General features: G+C 39.6%; 1 protein-coding gene across 13 annotated transcripts in view; it reads right to left on the bottom strand.

Moving 5' to 3' along the window:
- CADPS2 (calcium dependent secretion activator 2) overlaps positions 1 to 18,188 on the bottom strand; it is an 852,012-nt gene that overhangs the window by 606,070 nt on the left and 227,754 nt on the right. For all 13 annotated transcript variants that reach the window (XM_077471987.1, XM_077471989.1, XM_077471994.1 and 10 more), the window contains exon 8: positions 12,150 to 12,289. In XM_077471987.1, coding sequence (XP_077328113.1) covers positions 12,150 to 12,289 — 140 coding nt within the window. The remainder of the gene's footprint in view (positions 1 to 12,149; positions 12,290 to 18,188) is intronic.

The raw sequence follows: 18,188 nt of genomic DNA, 5'->3' as shown, positions 1-18,188 counted from the left end.
CAGACTCATCACATCAAGTCCACACACCCGGTTAGGATAGATTCCACCTGCAGCCAGTTTTATAGTTTTTGATGTGGCTGAGTGCTTTCTGGTCCATCATACAGATTGTTGGTCCTTTTGTTTTTATTTATTTTTATTTTTGAAATCCAAAGCAGAATGTGTGGATTGTGAAATGATGTGCCCCTTTTCCTTGTAAGCACAGTGGGTATAAGCAGAAGAATATTTTGGATTTATGGATAGCTCTACATGACCGTAGGGTATTATTATAATATTGCCAGGAAAAAGTTGTCTTTTTGAAACATGAAACTGGAGTTCTTACACAAACAGCATGATAGAAAACAAGCCATTGTTATATTTATGCAAGCTGGACCCAGTAATTAAGGTTTCATCCCGATATATCAGAGCTGTAGCTTTATGAAAAGGTGATATTAGTCAAAGTTACAGACATTTTGGCAAAATATTTAATTTTTAATGGTCCCACATTCTGTGCAGCAAATATACAGCTAACTTAATGTTTATCTAATAAAAGGTTCAAAATATGAATTTGTTTCATTTATGTATAAATCTAATGATGAAAAATGTGTACATTTGAATCCAGTTACCTTATTGACTCTATTGGAGGAGGCTGGAGGCAAATAAAAGCCACGTGTTAAATTAATAATGTAGGAACCAGCTGCTGTGAGCCTAGTGCAGGACACACTCCCAGAAGACCCAGATATTAAATTTTTTGTAGATTTGATCCTGGTTTTATACTCAGTATGCAGTTTATCACCCAGATGGATACTCTGTATTTAGAGTCATTGGATCTTTTTTCCCCAGCTCAAGAAGCAGAGCTCCATGTTTTAGCAAAGCCTGTGAGCTATGAAAAGAGTATATATTTATATAGATAGTCCAGATATAGAGATCTTTTGGTTCCATTTGAAGGGCCAGTCGTTTGTTTTTACTTCAGCAGGTAAACCAATCAAGCATGCCAAGTTAATTTGATTAGCTGTTTTCAGCCTTCCAGGTTCTTGCTGAGGTAGCCATACTAACAGTAAAACTCACATATGGAAGCAGACCGGGCGACTAAGGATGCTGCATTTACAGCCCCGGACACTTGCTGGGTCTGTGCAACTCACAGATCTCACCCTAGTTCTGGCCCAGTATAGCTGGTATTAACTCAACTTTAAGGACCTCAGAACAAAAACAAGGGGTCCACAGGGGGCAACTTCTTACGAAACAAGACTTTGGAAAAGGTGATCATTTTTGTCTGCCAGCCACTCTTTTCCCTCCAACTTGACACATGGACCGTGTCATCAGTCACAAGCAGCTATGACTGCCTTAGTAAATGAGCATTGGATAGAGCCAGGGTTAACCACAATTGTTTTTATAACATACCACTTATTGCTTTACCTGTTACCAAATGTATTTCCAAAAGCTGAACATCCCTTCCAGAGATTACAAAAAGATATATCCAGATGCCCAAGTCAGGATCTCACGAGTATGCATTTTGTCTGTATGTCTGTTTTTATAGGAAAGTCCTTATCAGAAGTTTTGAGGTTTTATTTTTTACACCCCCTACTGTCTACAAAGTAGTGGACAAAGTAAGAAACTAGAAAACTTTTGCCTGAATGTTTTATTCTAGTTTATCAACCCCCTAAGGGGATGTTGGACTCTCTCCCTATGTGATTTTGTTTGGGAGTGTGTTACTCACTTGTTTATATTTTGTCTCAGCAGTTGAAGTTCTCCATTCAGATATCAGAGAATGTTGCTGATCTGTTTAGGTTTTTGACAAACTTATTTATGTGCTTTCTCCCCAATTCCAGATCCTAAAAGTTTGGAAGGCTCTAAAACTAAAGCCACATTTGGATTAAGAGACATTTATATATAAGGAAATGTTTGGAGACTTAAAGCATCAATTTCATGTACAGTTTTGCAAAACTTGAATGAAAAGTCACCTGGATCCAGACCAGACACTGCAAAAAAATGACTAAATTGGTGGGGAAGGAGCTAAGCGAAGCTGCTGAGCAGACATGAATGCTTAGAGCTCCGCTCTCACCGGGACAAATGCGGCCTTCTCGCCTCGAGTACTGCATCTCCACAGTAACCTGCCTACTATTTAGCCTGCAGGGCACAAGCACATATAATGTTTAATGGGAAAAAGAGAAAACTTACACAACTATCAGGCAAAGAAAACCTGGCAGCAGCACAATCCTTCCGCTCTGCATTACCTCAGAGGCAGAAATTGAAAGGGAACTCTAACTCTTCCCCCTCACAATATATTGACTCTGACCATGAATTCAGAATGACTCCTATAAAATTACATATCAGATCTTCTTAGTTGGAACGTGTCTTACAAAAAGCCCTCCAAAATACCTCAGACACAATAACTGAAAAACTGACAAGGGAAATTCGTGAGGTAGGACGCCACACCAATATTAGAACACAAAATGGAGGAAATGCATGATATTACCAATACTCATGCTGATGAGTGAGAAGCCCTTAAAGAAGAAAATTCTTCCCTTTACACACACTTAGAAGATTTTGAACAGAGCCAGGAGATCTAAATTGCGACTCCGTGGTATAGCAGAAACCATAATAGATCTACAATCAACAGTAACAGCACTCTTTCAGGAGTTGGCTCCATCAATTCCCATTGAACGCTTGCAGATGGACAGAATCCATAGCACTCTGGCCCCCAAAAAGGATGTCCCCCCCCCCCATGGATATTGTAATAAAATATTATTTCAGAACAAAGGAGCAACTAATGGAAGCAGCACGTAATAAGGATGCATTGACTTTTTAAGGTCATCATTATCAAATATTCCAGGACCTTTCACAACAGACCTTCCTCAGGAGAGAAGAGATGAAACCCACATCTACAGATAATCCAATACCACCACATCCCATATCGTTGGTGCTCTCCATTTGCGCTTCGATTCACTCATAAAAAGGTACCATGAAAATCCTATTCAACAAGCCTTCTCCAGTACCAACAAGCGGAGTCGTTTTGCATCACCTCCACCAAAGCCTGAACTGGACTGAAATCATATATGATGATATTGCACATATGAAACTTCTTACTCATTGTCACTAAATTAATGGTGACAAATCCTAGGTAATCTCAAAGGATAAGATCAAACAATCTTTTCCCCGATGAGAGCTTTATCCTTACAAATTCATAAATATAGAAGTTTATTAAGTTTATTGTAATATTGTACAAATTACCTATCTTTAATGCACCAAGACCATTCTTTAGGTTTATCAAGTTTAATATACTGCCTTTGCTTATAGTGTATGAAATAACACAGAGTTACAGATAAACACTCCTATTAAATGTTCCTAATAATAACAAATGTATTATTAGTGGCTCATATTGTTTTATAATTGTTTGTATAACCTTTGAGGAGGTTGCCTTTGTCCTGGAGACAATCTACTGCACCTCTCACTTGAACCTCGAGTAGCCGGACTTACTGACCAGAAACTCTTTGGACTATTTGTACCCATCAGCTGGTGATATTTCACCACCCCTTGGATACTAGCTCCACATAGGAGCTACATTCCTCTATATTTCATAAGAACTTCTCTTATACAGTTCTAAAACCAGAAATTACTTTCTCTACTTACTCTATTTAAACCTCCACCTCTTTTTTCCCATCCTTCCCTACCCCCACCCCCTTTTTTTATTTATTTTTTAGTTTTTGCCCCAGAGTACTACCCTATTGGACAATAACTTAAGTTATTATTCCATTTACATTTTATAAAATGTCTTTAAACGTACTAACTCTTAATGTCCAAGGTCTCTACTCACCATAAAAAAAGAACAAAAGCCTTTCACTCTCTCGTCACTTTCTGCACATGTAACATGTCTGCAGGAAACACACTTCTCAACATAATCCACCCCTAAATTTATAAATTGCCAATACCCTCAAGTCCATATGGCCTTGGCCTCTACGAAACAAAGAGGAGTGCTAATTGCATTTCATAACACTACCCCCTTCACATAAGGAAATAAAGGATCCTGAAGGACGTTATATAATTACCGGTCTTCTGTTAGACAATGAAATAACCATAGTTTCATACTACGCCCCCAATAGAAATCCACTTTCGTTCCTCTCACATCTGTTCTCAGTAGTGGAATCACATAAAAAGAGTACCCTCATGATGTGTGGAGACTCAAATCAAGTAATATACCCAATTCTAGACTAATCCCCTACACCACTACAACCTCAATGCCTTAATTTCTGACAGCTCCTTGATCAACATTCTCTTATTGACTCTTGGCGTGAACAAAATCCTAAAAGAAGACAATTACATTTTATTCTCATCCCCATAAAACATTTTCTCATTTAGACCACCAATTTGTCCACTTTAGCACTTCATCACAAATACAAAATTCCTTAATCATCCCATGTGCATGGTCAGACCACAATGTGGTCATGACAACCTCATCCTTGATCCCAAGGCCCAATTACTGATCCTGGAGTACAAAAGACAATTTATTCGTTGACCCAACATATCGTCTAAAAATTGAAAAAGCCATTCAAGATTACATTGCAAATAATTTACCAACAGATACAAATCCACTGACATTATGGGAAGCTCTCAAACCATCCATTAGAGTCTATCAGCCAAGCATCTTACCGCCGCAAATTAAAACAGCAAATTTACAACAATTTAGAGGAAACTTTATAAAGCCTCTGAAAAGTTCCAAAATTTGCCTTCTCAATATACTAAACTAGCCTATGATACAGCAAAGTTAGAACTGGAAATCTTTTTGACAGACTCGGCGGTACAGACTCTTCGCAAAACAAAACTTACACTATATATGAAAGCAAACAAACCAAGCACATTCTTAACATTAACACTACACAGAGCTGACCACATTCCGAAACAGATTCGACTACAATTAACCAAAAACACATTCTAGTAATCCACAGAAAATACTAAATGAATTCCACAGAAAACTCAAAGATTTATACCAAAATACACATTCATTCGACCCAAAAAGCTTAGACACTATCCTCTATCCAACTTCCCTCCCTTTCTGCTACTCAACAAGAAAACAGATACAGATCACAAATTTGGAAGCCAAATTTGCAATGAAATCCTTAAAGCTACACAAATACCCAGGCTACGTAGTAGCCCTTGAAACACATTATAAAGTTCCTTCCAGGTGGTACCTAGTGCCAGCACGAATATCAAAATTCCTTCCCAATACCCCCCTCAATGTTTTTCGAGGCTGCAGTGACCCAGGTAACACATCTACACATTTGGTGGACTTGTCCCATAGCCCAGACCTTTTGGTCAAAAATATTTAATATTCTCTCTACAATGTTTGATACTGCTTTACAACTTGATCCATCAGTGGCTCTCAAATAATAAACCACGAAACATAACACAACGCCAATTTAAACTCCTACCATATGTCACAACGGCAGCAAAACAATCTATAGCTAAAGCCTGGAAGTCAGACAATTTCTGTAAATTGTTGGTAAAATAACGTGCAACACAAGCTATGATCAATGTCAAAATGGAGGCAATCATACTTGATAAACTTGTTAAATTTGAAAACACTATGGATTCCATGGATAACACACATTATACTGCCAGATTTTGACTTATCACTTCTTTTACCCTGATGAGGCTCACCACCTTTACGGACACTATAATGCCTTGTATATTTGAACAGTCGATTCTCTTTGGAAACCTCTCATTCCCTCTAACCTCCTTTTAGATCCCACCCCCTTTTTTACCCTACTTATTAACCTTCATTTTTAGATATGTATAATAGTGGGAATGTATTATTCCAGTCTTACACTGAATTACTCTTTGGAAGTAAATGATCGGTTTAGAAACAATCCACCCAAAGTTATGTTGGGGATGTTTTGGTGGGACGTCCATTCATCCAGGAAAAGCCGGGCCACATAGCCGGACCTTGGCCCTGGTTGGGTGGGTGTCTCTCCAGGACATCCCAATACAGACCGATTTATCCAACATAGTTGTATCTCTATGTCGAATTCTTTCATATATGACATATTAATTTTCCTTTATGCAAATTATACCAGGTTTCTTAATTGTTATGATTATATTCTTCAGATATATTTACTGATAAAAAATTCACATATTACTCGCTATACGGTAACTGTACTATTGTTATTCCAAATGAATAACTGAGAAGTTCCTTTATTCAAGTTTGATAGCCCTATACAGTGTTAAAACTTGTATTAACTTGTATTGCATCATTCTCAAATTATTTTAAAAGAGAAAAAAAAAATGACTAAATTAAATTAAAGAAATCTCTGTTTGATTTGTTCCCCTCTTCCCCACAGTCTAGGGTACTTTATGATTCAATTACTTTAATTGTAAGGGATATATATATATATATATATATATATATATATATATATATATATATATATATATATATATATATTTGAAAGGTAGTTTAGCCATGTTGAAGTCATATTTGTCTTTTGTACCTCTTCCATTTTATGTAGAATTGTCTGTTTACATATGCTGATAAGTGAGCATACCAACAATTAAGCTATAATCCCATTCTGGCCATAGGAGTACAGCCAGTACTCTGAAAATATGTCTTATCAATCATTTGTTTTTCACAATGAAACATTTTGTAATGAAAAAAGCCGCTCAGCTATAATTCTCCACAATGGAGTTTTTGCCTCTGGCCAGGACTACCTCTACCTAAGCGTGTGGAGGTTAAAGGTTATAGCAGGTATGTTTAGTGATCAAAATATTGATCAAAAGAGAGGAGACTAATGGAAATGTGTAAGTTCTGTATATAATTGTATTGTATAGGTATTGCACAATGCCACTAACGGCACTAATGTTTTCAGTACATGTTTTGCATTCTTTCGAGTCCTGATTAGAATCAGCCTGCCTATGTAACGCCCCTTGTTACCATAAACGTACAATTGTAATATTAATGTGATACCTACGTAATCATGTGTATAAAAACCTTCAAATGCGTCATAATAAAGCAGAACAATTATTTGGAAAGATGCTGAGTGGATCTTTTGTGTCTGTTACCTACTGCAGTAGTTATTAATTTGGAATCACTAATCAATGTGAGGATAGGAGTTGCCTATCTACAAAATATCCAAGTCAATGGCAAAGATCTTTTTATTAAAAAAGTGAGCAGGCTGCAGTTCCTCTAAGTAGCATAAAAAATATCTCTAGTATGTACCGGCTGACTGTATTTGTCCTAAATACTTTAAACAATAAAGTGGATCTACAGTGCTAGAGCTAAAATGTATTAAGCCGGAAAGCTTCACAGATACTGCAATGCTTCTAGCAGCCACTGGGTTATACTAAAGGCTTAGCTATAAAAAGCCAATGTATTCCCCTATATTAGCTATAGTGCTAGAGGAGAACCGCTAAAAAATGCCAAATTAGTTCTACAGAGGTAAACATGGAGCATTTAAAAGATGTTCTTAATACAAAATATTAAACAATTAGCAAGTAAACTCCAATAGTGAAGAATCTACTTTAAGCACAATATAAATTAACAAACTGAACATTCAACACCAGCACGTGCATAAAAATTATGCATAAAAATTTGATGAGTATATTGTTTAGCGCTACCCCCGTAGGTGCCGCTGGTTAAAGTTGGGGTTTTCTGTTCTGCTCCTCGACTCCAAAAACAACCTCAGCCCCCCCCAGTACACCTGGTTGAATAAAATTACTGCAAGCACAATTTGGAACACAAGTGAGAAATAACTTTTGCCTGGCTGTGGGATATGACAATAGATGCACACACACCCGTTTAGTGGTAAATATGCTTAATCTATTGATTATAGCGCAAGTAACAGTTAAACTGAATTGAACACAATTACCAGGCAGGTTAGCAATAAACAATGCATATAAAAACTTTAAATGCAAAAAAATGTACTTATAAATCCACACTAGGTTTTGAGAGCACTCAAAACAAATAGACAGAGGTATAGTACCCCTTTAAACTGACCAGCAGATAGAGCTTCAAGGTAGTTACAACTAGGGGCAGTCCTTAGCCCTAAGTTTTGTTGGCACTCTTTGGCGTGTGTTGGGGCTGTCAGTAAGGCCTGCAGGCAGTATTAGAGCTATGGGTTCACTTGTTAAGTAGTTCCTAATGAATTGCTACCACTGCTAGGGAATAAAGTATTGACCGCAAGGCCTGCTCTACAGTCCTGGTAACACTGATTTAGTTGCCCCTCTGATCAGGCATCAACTCGCTTAAGTTGATTAGGGTGACTGGCAGGCAGCACGGCAAAGACAGCCTCCCAGGATTGGATCTGTTTCTCCACGATCGGGTTTTCTGAAAGCACAACAAAAGTTGCAGCATGCAGGACTTTTGACGTGCTTTCAGAAAACGTGGCAAAAAACGTGCAACCTAATAGTAGTCTATGGGGCTGCGGCTAGAACCAGAAGTAACATGCAGAAAAACGGAGTACACCACCACTGCGGCCAAACCACAGCATACCAGTGGGTTGTTCACACTTGCAGCAGGCACTGTCACTCCACTGAAAAGTGATCCACGTTCAGGTCAATTTTCAGAGGCATTTAACAGACAGCGAGGAGGTGATATCACATTTGCTCACTGCATGTTTTAACCTCCCAAATGCCAATCACTCAAGACAATGGCATGGGGAGCCCACTTAAATGCACATAGAACCAAGTACAATTATAATTAAAAGAAACAGCTGCGCTAATCTATACGAATATTCACAGTGCAAAAATACACATGACAAAAATGTAAGGGCATAAAGTCCACTCCTAAAAAACAAGTGTATAAAAATAAATAAATTATAAGTACAATTATAGCCTGAAGAATAAAAACGATGTTTGCAGTTAATGAAAGGCTCTGCTGGGGACAATATAAGAAAGAGGGGGGAAAGCAATTCAGGAGAGAGATGGCAGGAAGGGATTGAAGGAGAAGTGGGAGAGTACGGTCACAGCGCTGAACTGCTTAATCACTCAGTCCCTGGCTTCAAATTTTGGCTGTTTGATTGGAACTTTCCCACCCACACATCCTCTTCACATACACCGACAGGCTGCACAAAGGGAGGGGTGGGCACAGGTAGAGAGAACAGATCCTGCGGAATGTGCTGTCCAGATGCTTGTAGCCAAGGCTCAGTGAGAATGTAAAGCAGACACTCATGGTGTGAGAGAAGCCAGAGGTCCATAAGGGTAAAAGGTTCCTCCTTGCCATTTTCATTTTGAAATAGATTTTCGTCAGTGCATGAAAATGTGCTGTACTTTTCATTCCGTTTTCTTCTATGTAAAAATGCAGCTGATGAAAACATTTTTTGTTGACGAAAAGAACACTGGTTATGACAAGATAAGCCTGTTTGCAGACAACAGCGCTCTCTTGTTAACACATCTTAACACATCCTTGAAAGCAGTGCAAGTAAAAATTAAGCTGTTTGGCAGGGTTTTCCACTGTAAGGTGAACACAACAAAATCTTATGCACCAACTAAACCCCAGGTACCAACAGCCCTAACAATACTTTACATTTAGTTGGGACAAACCTTTGATCTCATAACTGAGGATCAAGCTTACATCTCCGTCCCTTAAACTGTACGCTGTGAATTACCCTATACTGATTGAGTTGAAACATACTGGGAAGCTTAACAGAGTAGCCGCTTTTAAACTTAATGCACTTCTGAAAATAATGTACTATATAACAAACCCATTCTGATCCCACTCAAATTTTTACTCTGTAGATTGCTTATTGAAAATCTATATATGTAAGAGTAAGAAGTCTAGGATTTCCTTTTCTACTCTGTCCAAAGGAGGAGCAGGACCTACTGATATTACAGATTACAGAGCCATTCTAGATGAGCTGAGTGAGTGGTTCTCACCCTCTGAATAGAAGCTTTGGGTTGCTACCAAGCAGATAGTTATACCTGACCACAACCCCCCTGCCTTGTTAATGACCTCAGCTCTCTCCCATTTCTATCCCAGACTTCCAGGCTATTTTGTCCTCTCTACAGGCTTGGAAACCTTTGTTGACAATGATATCTCTTCAAGACCATTTGATTACTGTACATATACCCCTACAGGCATATGAACATTTAATCCAACATCAGTATACAGAATTGGACCTTCAGAGGTTATAAATTACCGTTAGATCTGGGAGTGAAAGACATACTGGAAGTACCAAATTCAACATATCTGAAAATCTTGCCTCAAGGTTAAGGTTCCTTTTGTCCCAAAGGTGTGTAGCTTTTTCACATCAATGGTCCTTTTGCCAATAAAAGGATATCTTTTTTATAATCTGTATTAAACATATAGCAGAACTCATAAAAAACCTTCTCGAATTTTGAAATCGGAAGCAGATTTCCATCAATTGTTTTCACAGAAACAGTGGTGCAGAGCTACTCAAATGAACTGTAGTTCATGACGATAATTCACAGAAACTACTACATAGGTGGTATATGACCCCCTATAGACTTTTTAAATTCATCTCTTCCCTCTGCTGGAGAGATTGTATACAAAGTAGGGAATCTTTTACACATCATATGGGGCTGTAAGAATCAGAGACTTTAGGTGAGCAGTGTTCCGACTGATCTCACAGGCAACTCGTCTACACCAATTCCTTTAATGGCTCTCCTGAGCATTGGAATATAAGTGTACCCCGCACAAATACAGAACCATAGTAGCCTACATTCTGTTTGCTGCAAAACTTGCAATAACTAGTAAATGGAAACATTTCGACTCCCCTAACCACCTGTAATTGGCTGTCCAACAGCACAGGTCTGGCAGGTTCAAGCTAGTGTCTGGACCCGCCTGAGCTTATTCCTGTGATCTACTTATCACCTACCCACAGTCGACGGGAAGATTGAGATTGACAGGTTGCCAACCCCAGCTATAGACCCTGGTTTCCAGAAACTTCACAGACAAGAGTGGCGTCACTCTGAAATAGCAGCCATGAACTTGTTTTAACCTCTTTAACATACTAGGCACAGCCACAGAGCTGAAGAGAGACAGAGGAAACCAATGTGAAAAAAAGTAATTTATACAAATATATACACAGACAAGCTGACTGATGCCTCTCTCTCTCTCTCTGTTGTGAGTGCCTGAGTAAAAATGTTGACCGTTAACAGAAGACTAAAAAAGGCACAAGTGCTGACGATTATTTTAGGGAAACCATTAGGAGGGCACCTATTTTATGACAAACCTACCCAACTTTAGTTACTGATTTGGACAAGCAGATTTTTTTGTTTGAATTTTGTTTGTTTAGGGCTCATTTACAGAGAAGCTCAACCCCATACAACACGAAAAGTTGTTTACTTTTTATAGAAGAGCTGCAGGCAGCCAATATAAAGTGAATGGATACACATCAGCTGTACAGACTCAACCACAAAGCCAAGTATGCAAGTTACACAAACCCAGATTGACAGGCTCTTGCCAAACAAGTATAAATACAAAATGCAAAATATAACAAGGTTATCAATAGCAGACGCCTGGTAGTAAAAATAAGTGGAGGTACAGACAAAGAATCGTGAAGACCCCTTTATTTATTTTCACTTGCATCTTGCTATGTCGGGACATCCCAGAGGTATTAAGCTTATGACTGCAAACAGTATATGCAGTACTGTATTTTAAGGCATCTTCCAGATTCCACAGTAGATATTGTCTGTCTTCTGGCAGCTCCCTTCCAACATTATCAGCTTTTTGCTATTCCAGGTGCCTCCTTAGCAAGCCGGGCGCTAAGGAGGCATCCGTGTATGCGCACTCTGGAGCCAGGCTGTGCTCATCCACATAAACCCACACAGTGACGGTAAGCCGCATCCTTGTTACATCCTTAAAGGAGTTTGACAGCAGTAGGAACCTGTAGCTCCACTGCCTTTGGTCTCATCTGTGAAGCAAGAAGAGGAGGGGAGCGGTGCTAGAACTGGAGACAACGATAAAGCGATGATAGGAGCAAGGTACATTTTTAGGGATGGGGGTGGGAAGGGCAGGTTAGTGTCCTTCCTACTACATACTTATAGGGAGTTTTTTTTACCGTAATGCAGAAAATGCATTAAGGTAAAAAAAAAAAAAAAGTTTAGACCTTTAGAGACACTTTAAATTGGTATACGTAGAGCATAAGAGCATTGGAGAATATCTGACATTTTAACACTTGTAACATGATTATTTCTGTCTATTAAAAAATTAACCAGCTTACCCACTATGCTTCATGTGAGGTGGTTTGTCCATCCTTATAGCCAGTTTTATCTTCAGATCAGTATCTTGACTGTTTTTGGGAACAGACATCTTATGCAGCTCTGGTAACTTGGAGCTATTAGGAGTTGGTGTAAGTATTACCTGACAAAGCAAAAGAAAAACGATTAAAGGTCAATATGATGAAACATGCATTAGGACTACAAAAGTAAGTAGTAGCATTCTACTGCTTTATTTGATTAAATTAACATGAATTGAACATAAAAATACAATCTTGACCCAAACCTGGAGAATTCATTATACACAAACAGTGAACACATGCATGATTAGATTACCTTTGGTTAAATGTAACCAAAGCCTAGTGCAGGGAGCAACCAGAGTGGTTCCTAGTGGGGAGAGAACTGACTGGCCTGAGATATTGTGCTTAATAATGTTAACGCTTGTTATGACGTGCTTTAATTCACAGCACAAAGATACATGGGCCTTAACCACTTGCCGGCCAGTCGCCATCATACTGCAGCAGGTTGACTCTCCTGGGAAAATTGCATAGGTGTATGTCAGCTGCTTTAAGAGCGATGGGGGTGGCGTGACCCTGAAACCGATGCATGTCACTCGCGATGTTCGCCGGCTATCCGTGATCGCTCCACAGAGAGTACGTTACTTATGGTATTGACTGAAACCAATGTCCCCACTGCCATGAGATCTTCCCGGAGCTCCTTCCTTGTTGTCCTTGGGTTAGCCTTGACTCTTCGGACAAGCCTGGCCTCGGCACGGGAGGAAACTTTCAAAGGCTGTCCAGCCCGTGGAAGGCTAAAACAGTAGTTCCATAAGCCTTCCACTTCCGGATGATGCTCCCAAGAGTGGAGACAGGTAGGCCCACTCCTTGAAAAGGGTTTTGTACCCCTTGCCAGCCTTGTGACCCTCCACGATCTTGTCTCTGATGGCCTTGGAATGCTCCTTTGTCTTTCCCATGTTGACCATGTATGAGTGCTGTTCACAAGTTTGGGGAGGGTCATAGTCAGAAAAGGCTGGAAAAACAGATAATTAATCCAAACATGTGAAGCTCATTGTTCTTTGTGCCTGAACTACTTCTTAATACTTTAGGGGAACCAAACAGAATTCTGTTGAATTGAGGGGTTGAATAATAATTGACCCTCTGAATAAACTTTTCACTATTTAAAAAAAAATTAAACAAAGAAATAACATTCTTTTTTGCTGCAGTGCATTTCACACTTCCAGGCTGATCTACAGTCCAAATGTCACAATGCCAAGTTAATTCCGAATGTGTAAACCTGCTAAATCTGCAGGGGGTTGAATACTACTTGTAGGCACTGTGTGTATATATATATATATATATATATATATATATATATATATATATATATATATATATATATATATATATATACACACACACACACACATATACACACACACATACATGTATATATACACACACACACATACATATAGTGTGTATTTTTTTTATGCACACACGCAGTGGGTATAGAAAGGAATCCCCCTTTAAAAAAAAATAAAAAATCACATTTTGATGCTTTGCAGGCTGAAATGAAGATAAACAGTTTTTGTTTTATCCAGCTGTATTTACTAGTGCAACTTATAACATCCAAGTGAAAGCTTTAACACCCACATCAGGAAAAAAATAAAATAAAAAAACAGAATTACTGAGTTGGAAAAAGGATCACTCCCATGTCAGTATTTTGTTGGACCACCTTTTGCTTAGGTCTCTACTAACTTTGCACATCTAGACTTTGCAATATTTGCCCACCTTTTTTTGCAAAACTGCTCAAGTTCAGTTAAATTTGATAATTTGTGGACTACAGTCTTCAAGATATTCCACAAATTTTCAATGGGGTTTAAGTTTGGGCTCTGACTAAGCCCATGCAAGGACATTCACCCTTTTCTCCTTCAACCACTGTGTGGTCATGTTTGCTGTGTTTTGGGTCATTGTCATGTTGAAAGGTAAACCTTCTTCCCATTGACAACATTCTGGCAGAGGGCAGCATATTTTCCTCAAGAATTTGATGGTCTTTTGTCCCATCCATTTTCTTCTATCCTGACAAGTGCTCCAGTCACTGCTGCAGAGAGAAACCCCATAACAGTATATTACCACCATGCTTTACTGTAGGAATAGGGTTATTTGGATGGTGAGCTGTATTGGATTTCTGCCAGACATATTGTTTGGTGTTGAGACCAAATATTTCCAATTTATTCTCATCTGGCCAGAACACCTTTTTCCATGTGGCCTCAGAATATGCAAGGTGCTTTTGAGGTGGTCAGATGAAACTAAAATTGTATTATTTGGCCTCAACACCAAACCATATTTCTGGCGGAAATCCAATACAGCTCACCATCCAAATAACACCATTCCTTATGGTACTATGCAGTTTGATACTATGTAAAGTAGCACAACATGTGAATTTTTTTTTATCATTAGTGTCCAGATCTCTTGAAAGGGCTGTTTTGTATTTACCTCACTACTGTAGAATTTTTCTTCATCTTTAATATATCTGTGAATATACAGTAAAATCTGGATTGAGAGTATAACTCGTCCAGAAACATGCTTGTAATACAAAGCACTTGTATATCAAAGCAAATTTCTCCATAAGAAATATGGATTCGTTCCACAACCATTTATTCCTAAATTCTTCAGTTTATAGTCCATATAAAAAGATTATAGCAATGTGATGGGTTGTGTAGCCATAAAATTGAAGCCTCCACAAGGGGATTACAAGCAAAATCCATCAGAAGCTACAAGAAGAAAGGTGCCTCTAAGTGTAGCAATATGGTTACATTTAATGAAGGTACAACATTTAGCAACTCAAATGGTTGATGATTAAGCGGCCCATCTAAGTATGCAGGAATCAAGGGTAAAGCTGTCCACAAACCATCCTCCATGCCTCTGGCTCACACTGCCATCAGTCTGCAATCGTGACCAGGAAGACTACCCTGCAGTAGAGCGATCTGAAAGCGTGGCTTGAACCGCTGGTGGAACACAGCGTGGAAGGGATGACTTCAATGGAGGTGAGGAGGATGGTCTATGTGGACAGCTTTATCCCGGATGCTGGCATACTTGGATGTGCCTTTATGTGCCTTTGTTTTAATCATCAACCATGTGACTTGCTAAATGCTGTACCTTCATTAAATGTAACCATATTGCTACACTTAGAGGCACCACTCCTCTTTTTTATACTCAGTTGTGACATGACGCTACTTGTATTTCAAGACAAAATGTATTTAAAAATGTTGCTCATCTTGCAAAATGCTCTCAAACCAAGGTTTTACTGTATAATATAGGAGTACAATAGCCATATCATTATGTATGAGGTTGCATGGCAGGAGTTACATTTAGAGGCAACTTTTAGTTGTGCATACAGTGCCTTGAAAAAGTATTTACACTTCTTGAAATTTTCCATATTTTGTCATGTTACAACTGTAGCGGCGACACTTTTGGCAAGGTGTCCGCTATGTACAAATTTTGTTTTTTCCTCAGAACAGTAAAGGGGTTTTGAGGGTTGATTGGCTGGGCTGTGTTAGGGTACTGCCTGGTCATGTGTACAGTTAGGTGCACATGACAGGACCAGAACCAGGCCTGGTTGGACACTTTGGGTATCAGCGTTCCTCTGAGCCAATCAGTGGGCGAGTCTGGCCCCACTGAGGATTCTGGAGAAGGGTACTTAAGAGGCTAAAGTCACGTGTTCAGGGTCGCTTGTTAGTCCAGAGCTGCCTGTTCCTGAATCCGGACTGGGGTAGCCCCGCGAGGGGTCCCAGTATGGGAGCGTGTGCTGCTCCGCAACATGGTCAGTTTGACTAGCCCCATTAGACCCACATGGTCTGGGGTAAGGATCCATCTGTTCCCGAGTCTCGGAACCGGCTGGTCAGAGGCACAGTAACTGAGGGAGAATTCAAGGCGTCCAGGTGTGCTCTCAACTTGGAGCGGCACTACAGCCCGTGTAAGCGATCAGGGGGAGGACTTTTCGGAGGAGGGCCAATAAGCTGGCATCCCAAGAAGTGCCTGGTTGCTGGGTTGTCAAGGACACTAAACGGATCCACGCTTTTACAGTACTGCCAAGGAGACAGAGAACATTCCAGGTACTAAGGAAAGGTTCCTGTTAACTTTCGGTTGCAAAATTTGTTCAAGGTTAGAGACAAGGTTAGAGACTTTGCAAGTTCTGGATTAAACTGCTGACTGCCATAATCTCTGGCTAGAGATTTGTTCAGCTTTGAAATGCCCAGCTACTCTCTGGGTTGTATTAGAGACTTTCTAGTGATTAGCAGTTCAAGGTGCCCGAGTTTCTTCACCCTTGCCCTCTGTTCCCATACGATAATGTTTGTTGGATGTTACCCCTGCAAATAAAAACCTTTTTAAAGGACTTTTATGGTATCAGCATCCAAAGTCTTTGAGTACTAACCTTGGGAACCCCTAGACCAGGAAGAACCAGCCAAGCGGAGGTAACTGGTAAGCCCAAAAGTCAAGGCCGCCCCATTGAGGGTTATGGCCACTACACAACTAAAAACGTAAATGCATTTTATTGGGATTTTGTGTGCTAGACCAACATAAAGTGGCACATAATTGTGAAGTGGAAGTAAAATGATAAATGGTTTTCAATTTTTTTATTTTTTACAAATAAAACAACCCCCCAGTCAATACTTTGTAGAATTTTTTGTGGTGCCGGCTCTTCTATGTACATTTGTGGTTTGTTTCTGGATGTGGAAGGGACCACCTTTCACTGCAATTACAGCTGCAAGTCTTTTTGGGTATGTCTCTACCAGCTTTGCACATCTAGGAGAGTGACATTATTGCCCATTCTTCATGCAAAATAGCTCAAGCTCTGTCAGATTGGATGGAGAGTGTCTGAACAGCAATTTTCAAGTCTTGCCACAGATTCTCAATTGGATTCAGGTCTGGCCTTTGACTGGGCCATTCTAACATAAATATGCTTTGATCTAAACCATTCCAGTGTAGCTCTGGCTGTGTGTTTAGGGCCGTTGTGCTGCTGGAAGGTGAACCTCTGCCACAGTCTCAAGTCTTTCGCAAACTAACAGGCTTTCTTCTAAGATTCAAAAGGTTCAGTGTAGCGCTTAAGAAAATGAAAAATACAAAGTTCATATATAGTGCATCACATAAAAATCTCAGTGATTGAAAAAAAAAAAATTTTTTAGTCTGTGCTCTTACAAAAGATGAGAGGAGACCATCACCAGCACCCAATCACACTGACTCTTGCCATCAGTGCATATTTTCTTGGTACACTTTGGGCCCCTTCGTACCAACTGAGCATCGTTTAAACGCCATGGTCTACCAGAGTAAAGTTGCTGACTGTGTCCATCCCTTTAGGACTACAGTGTGCCGGTCTTCTGATGACTACTTCCAGCAGGATAATGCAACACATCACAAAGCTCAAATCATCTCAAACTTTTTTTGACTTCACTGTAGCCAAAGGCCTCTGCAATCTCCAGATCTCAATTCAATAGTGCACCTTTGGGATCTGGTGGAATGGGAGATTTGCATTATGAACGTGCAGCCGACAAGACTGTAGCAACTGTGTGATGCCATCATGTCAATATGGACCAGATGAATGTGAATGAATATGGATCTGAGGAATGTTTCCAACACTTTGTTGGATCTATGCCATGGAGAATTAAGGCAGTTCTGAAAGCTCTACTAGCAAAGCGTACCTAATAAAGTGGCCAGTTAGTGTGAATGTACTGAATATATAATACACACACACACACACTATACATGACGCACAGCAGAACTTGCTAGCAAATCTGACTGCTTCAAGAAGTAAATTCCCTAAATCCCGCCCCCTCATTTACATATATTATCATAGCACTCTCCTCTTCAGGGAGAGTGTCTTGGCTGCCTAAACTCCTCCATTCTATCAGCTACTGATGATGATTTGCTGGAAAAAAAATGTGTTGGGCAGGAAAGCACGCAAACATGCCACCAGCTAGGGAAATGCGATTTGGAAAGGTTTAATCAAGTTATCTTTGGTGTTGAAAATCAGATAAAAATACCCTC

Source organism: Lithobates pipiens, unplaced genomic scaffold, assembly GCF_037356315.1.
Source record: "Lithobates pipiens isolate NorthernLeopardFrog02 unplaced genomic scaffold, aLitPip1_a1.2 Scaffold_8, whole genome shotgun sequence".
NCBI classification, from domain to species: domain Eukaryota; kingdom Metazoa; phylum Chordata; class Amphibia; order Anura; family Ranidae; genus Lithobates; species Lithobates pipiens.
This window is presented reverse-complemented; position numbering and strand designations above follow the sequence as displayed.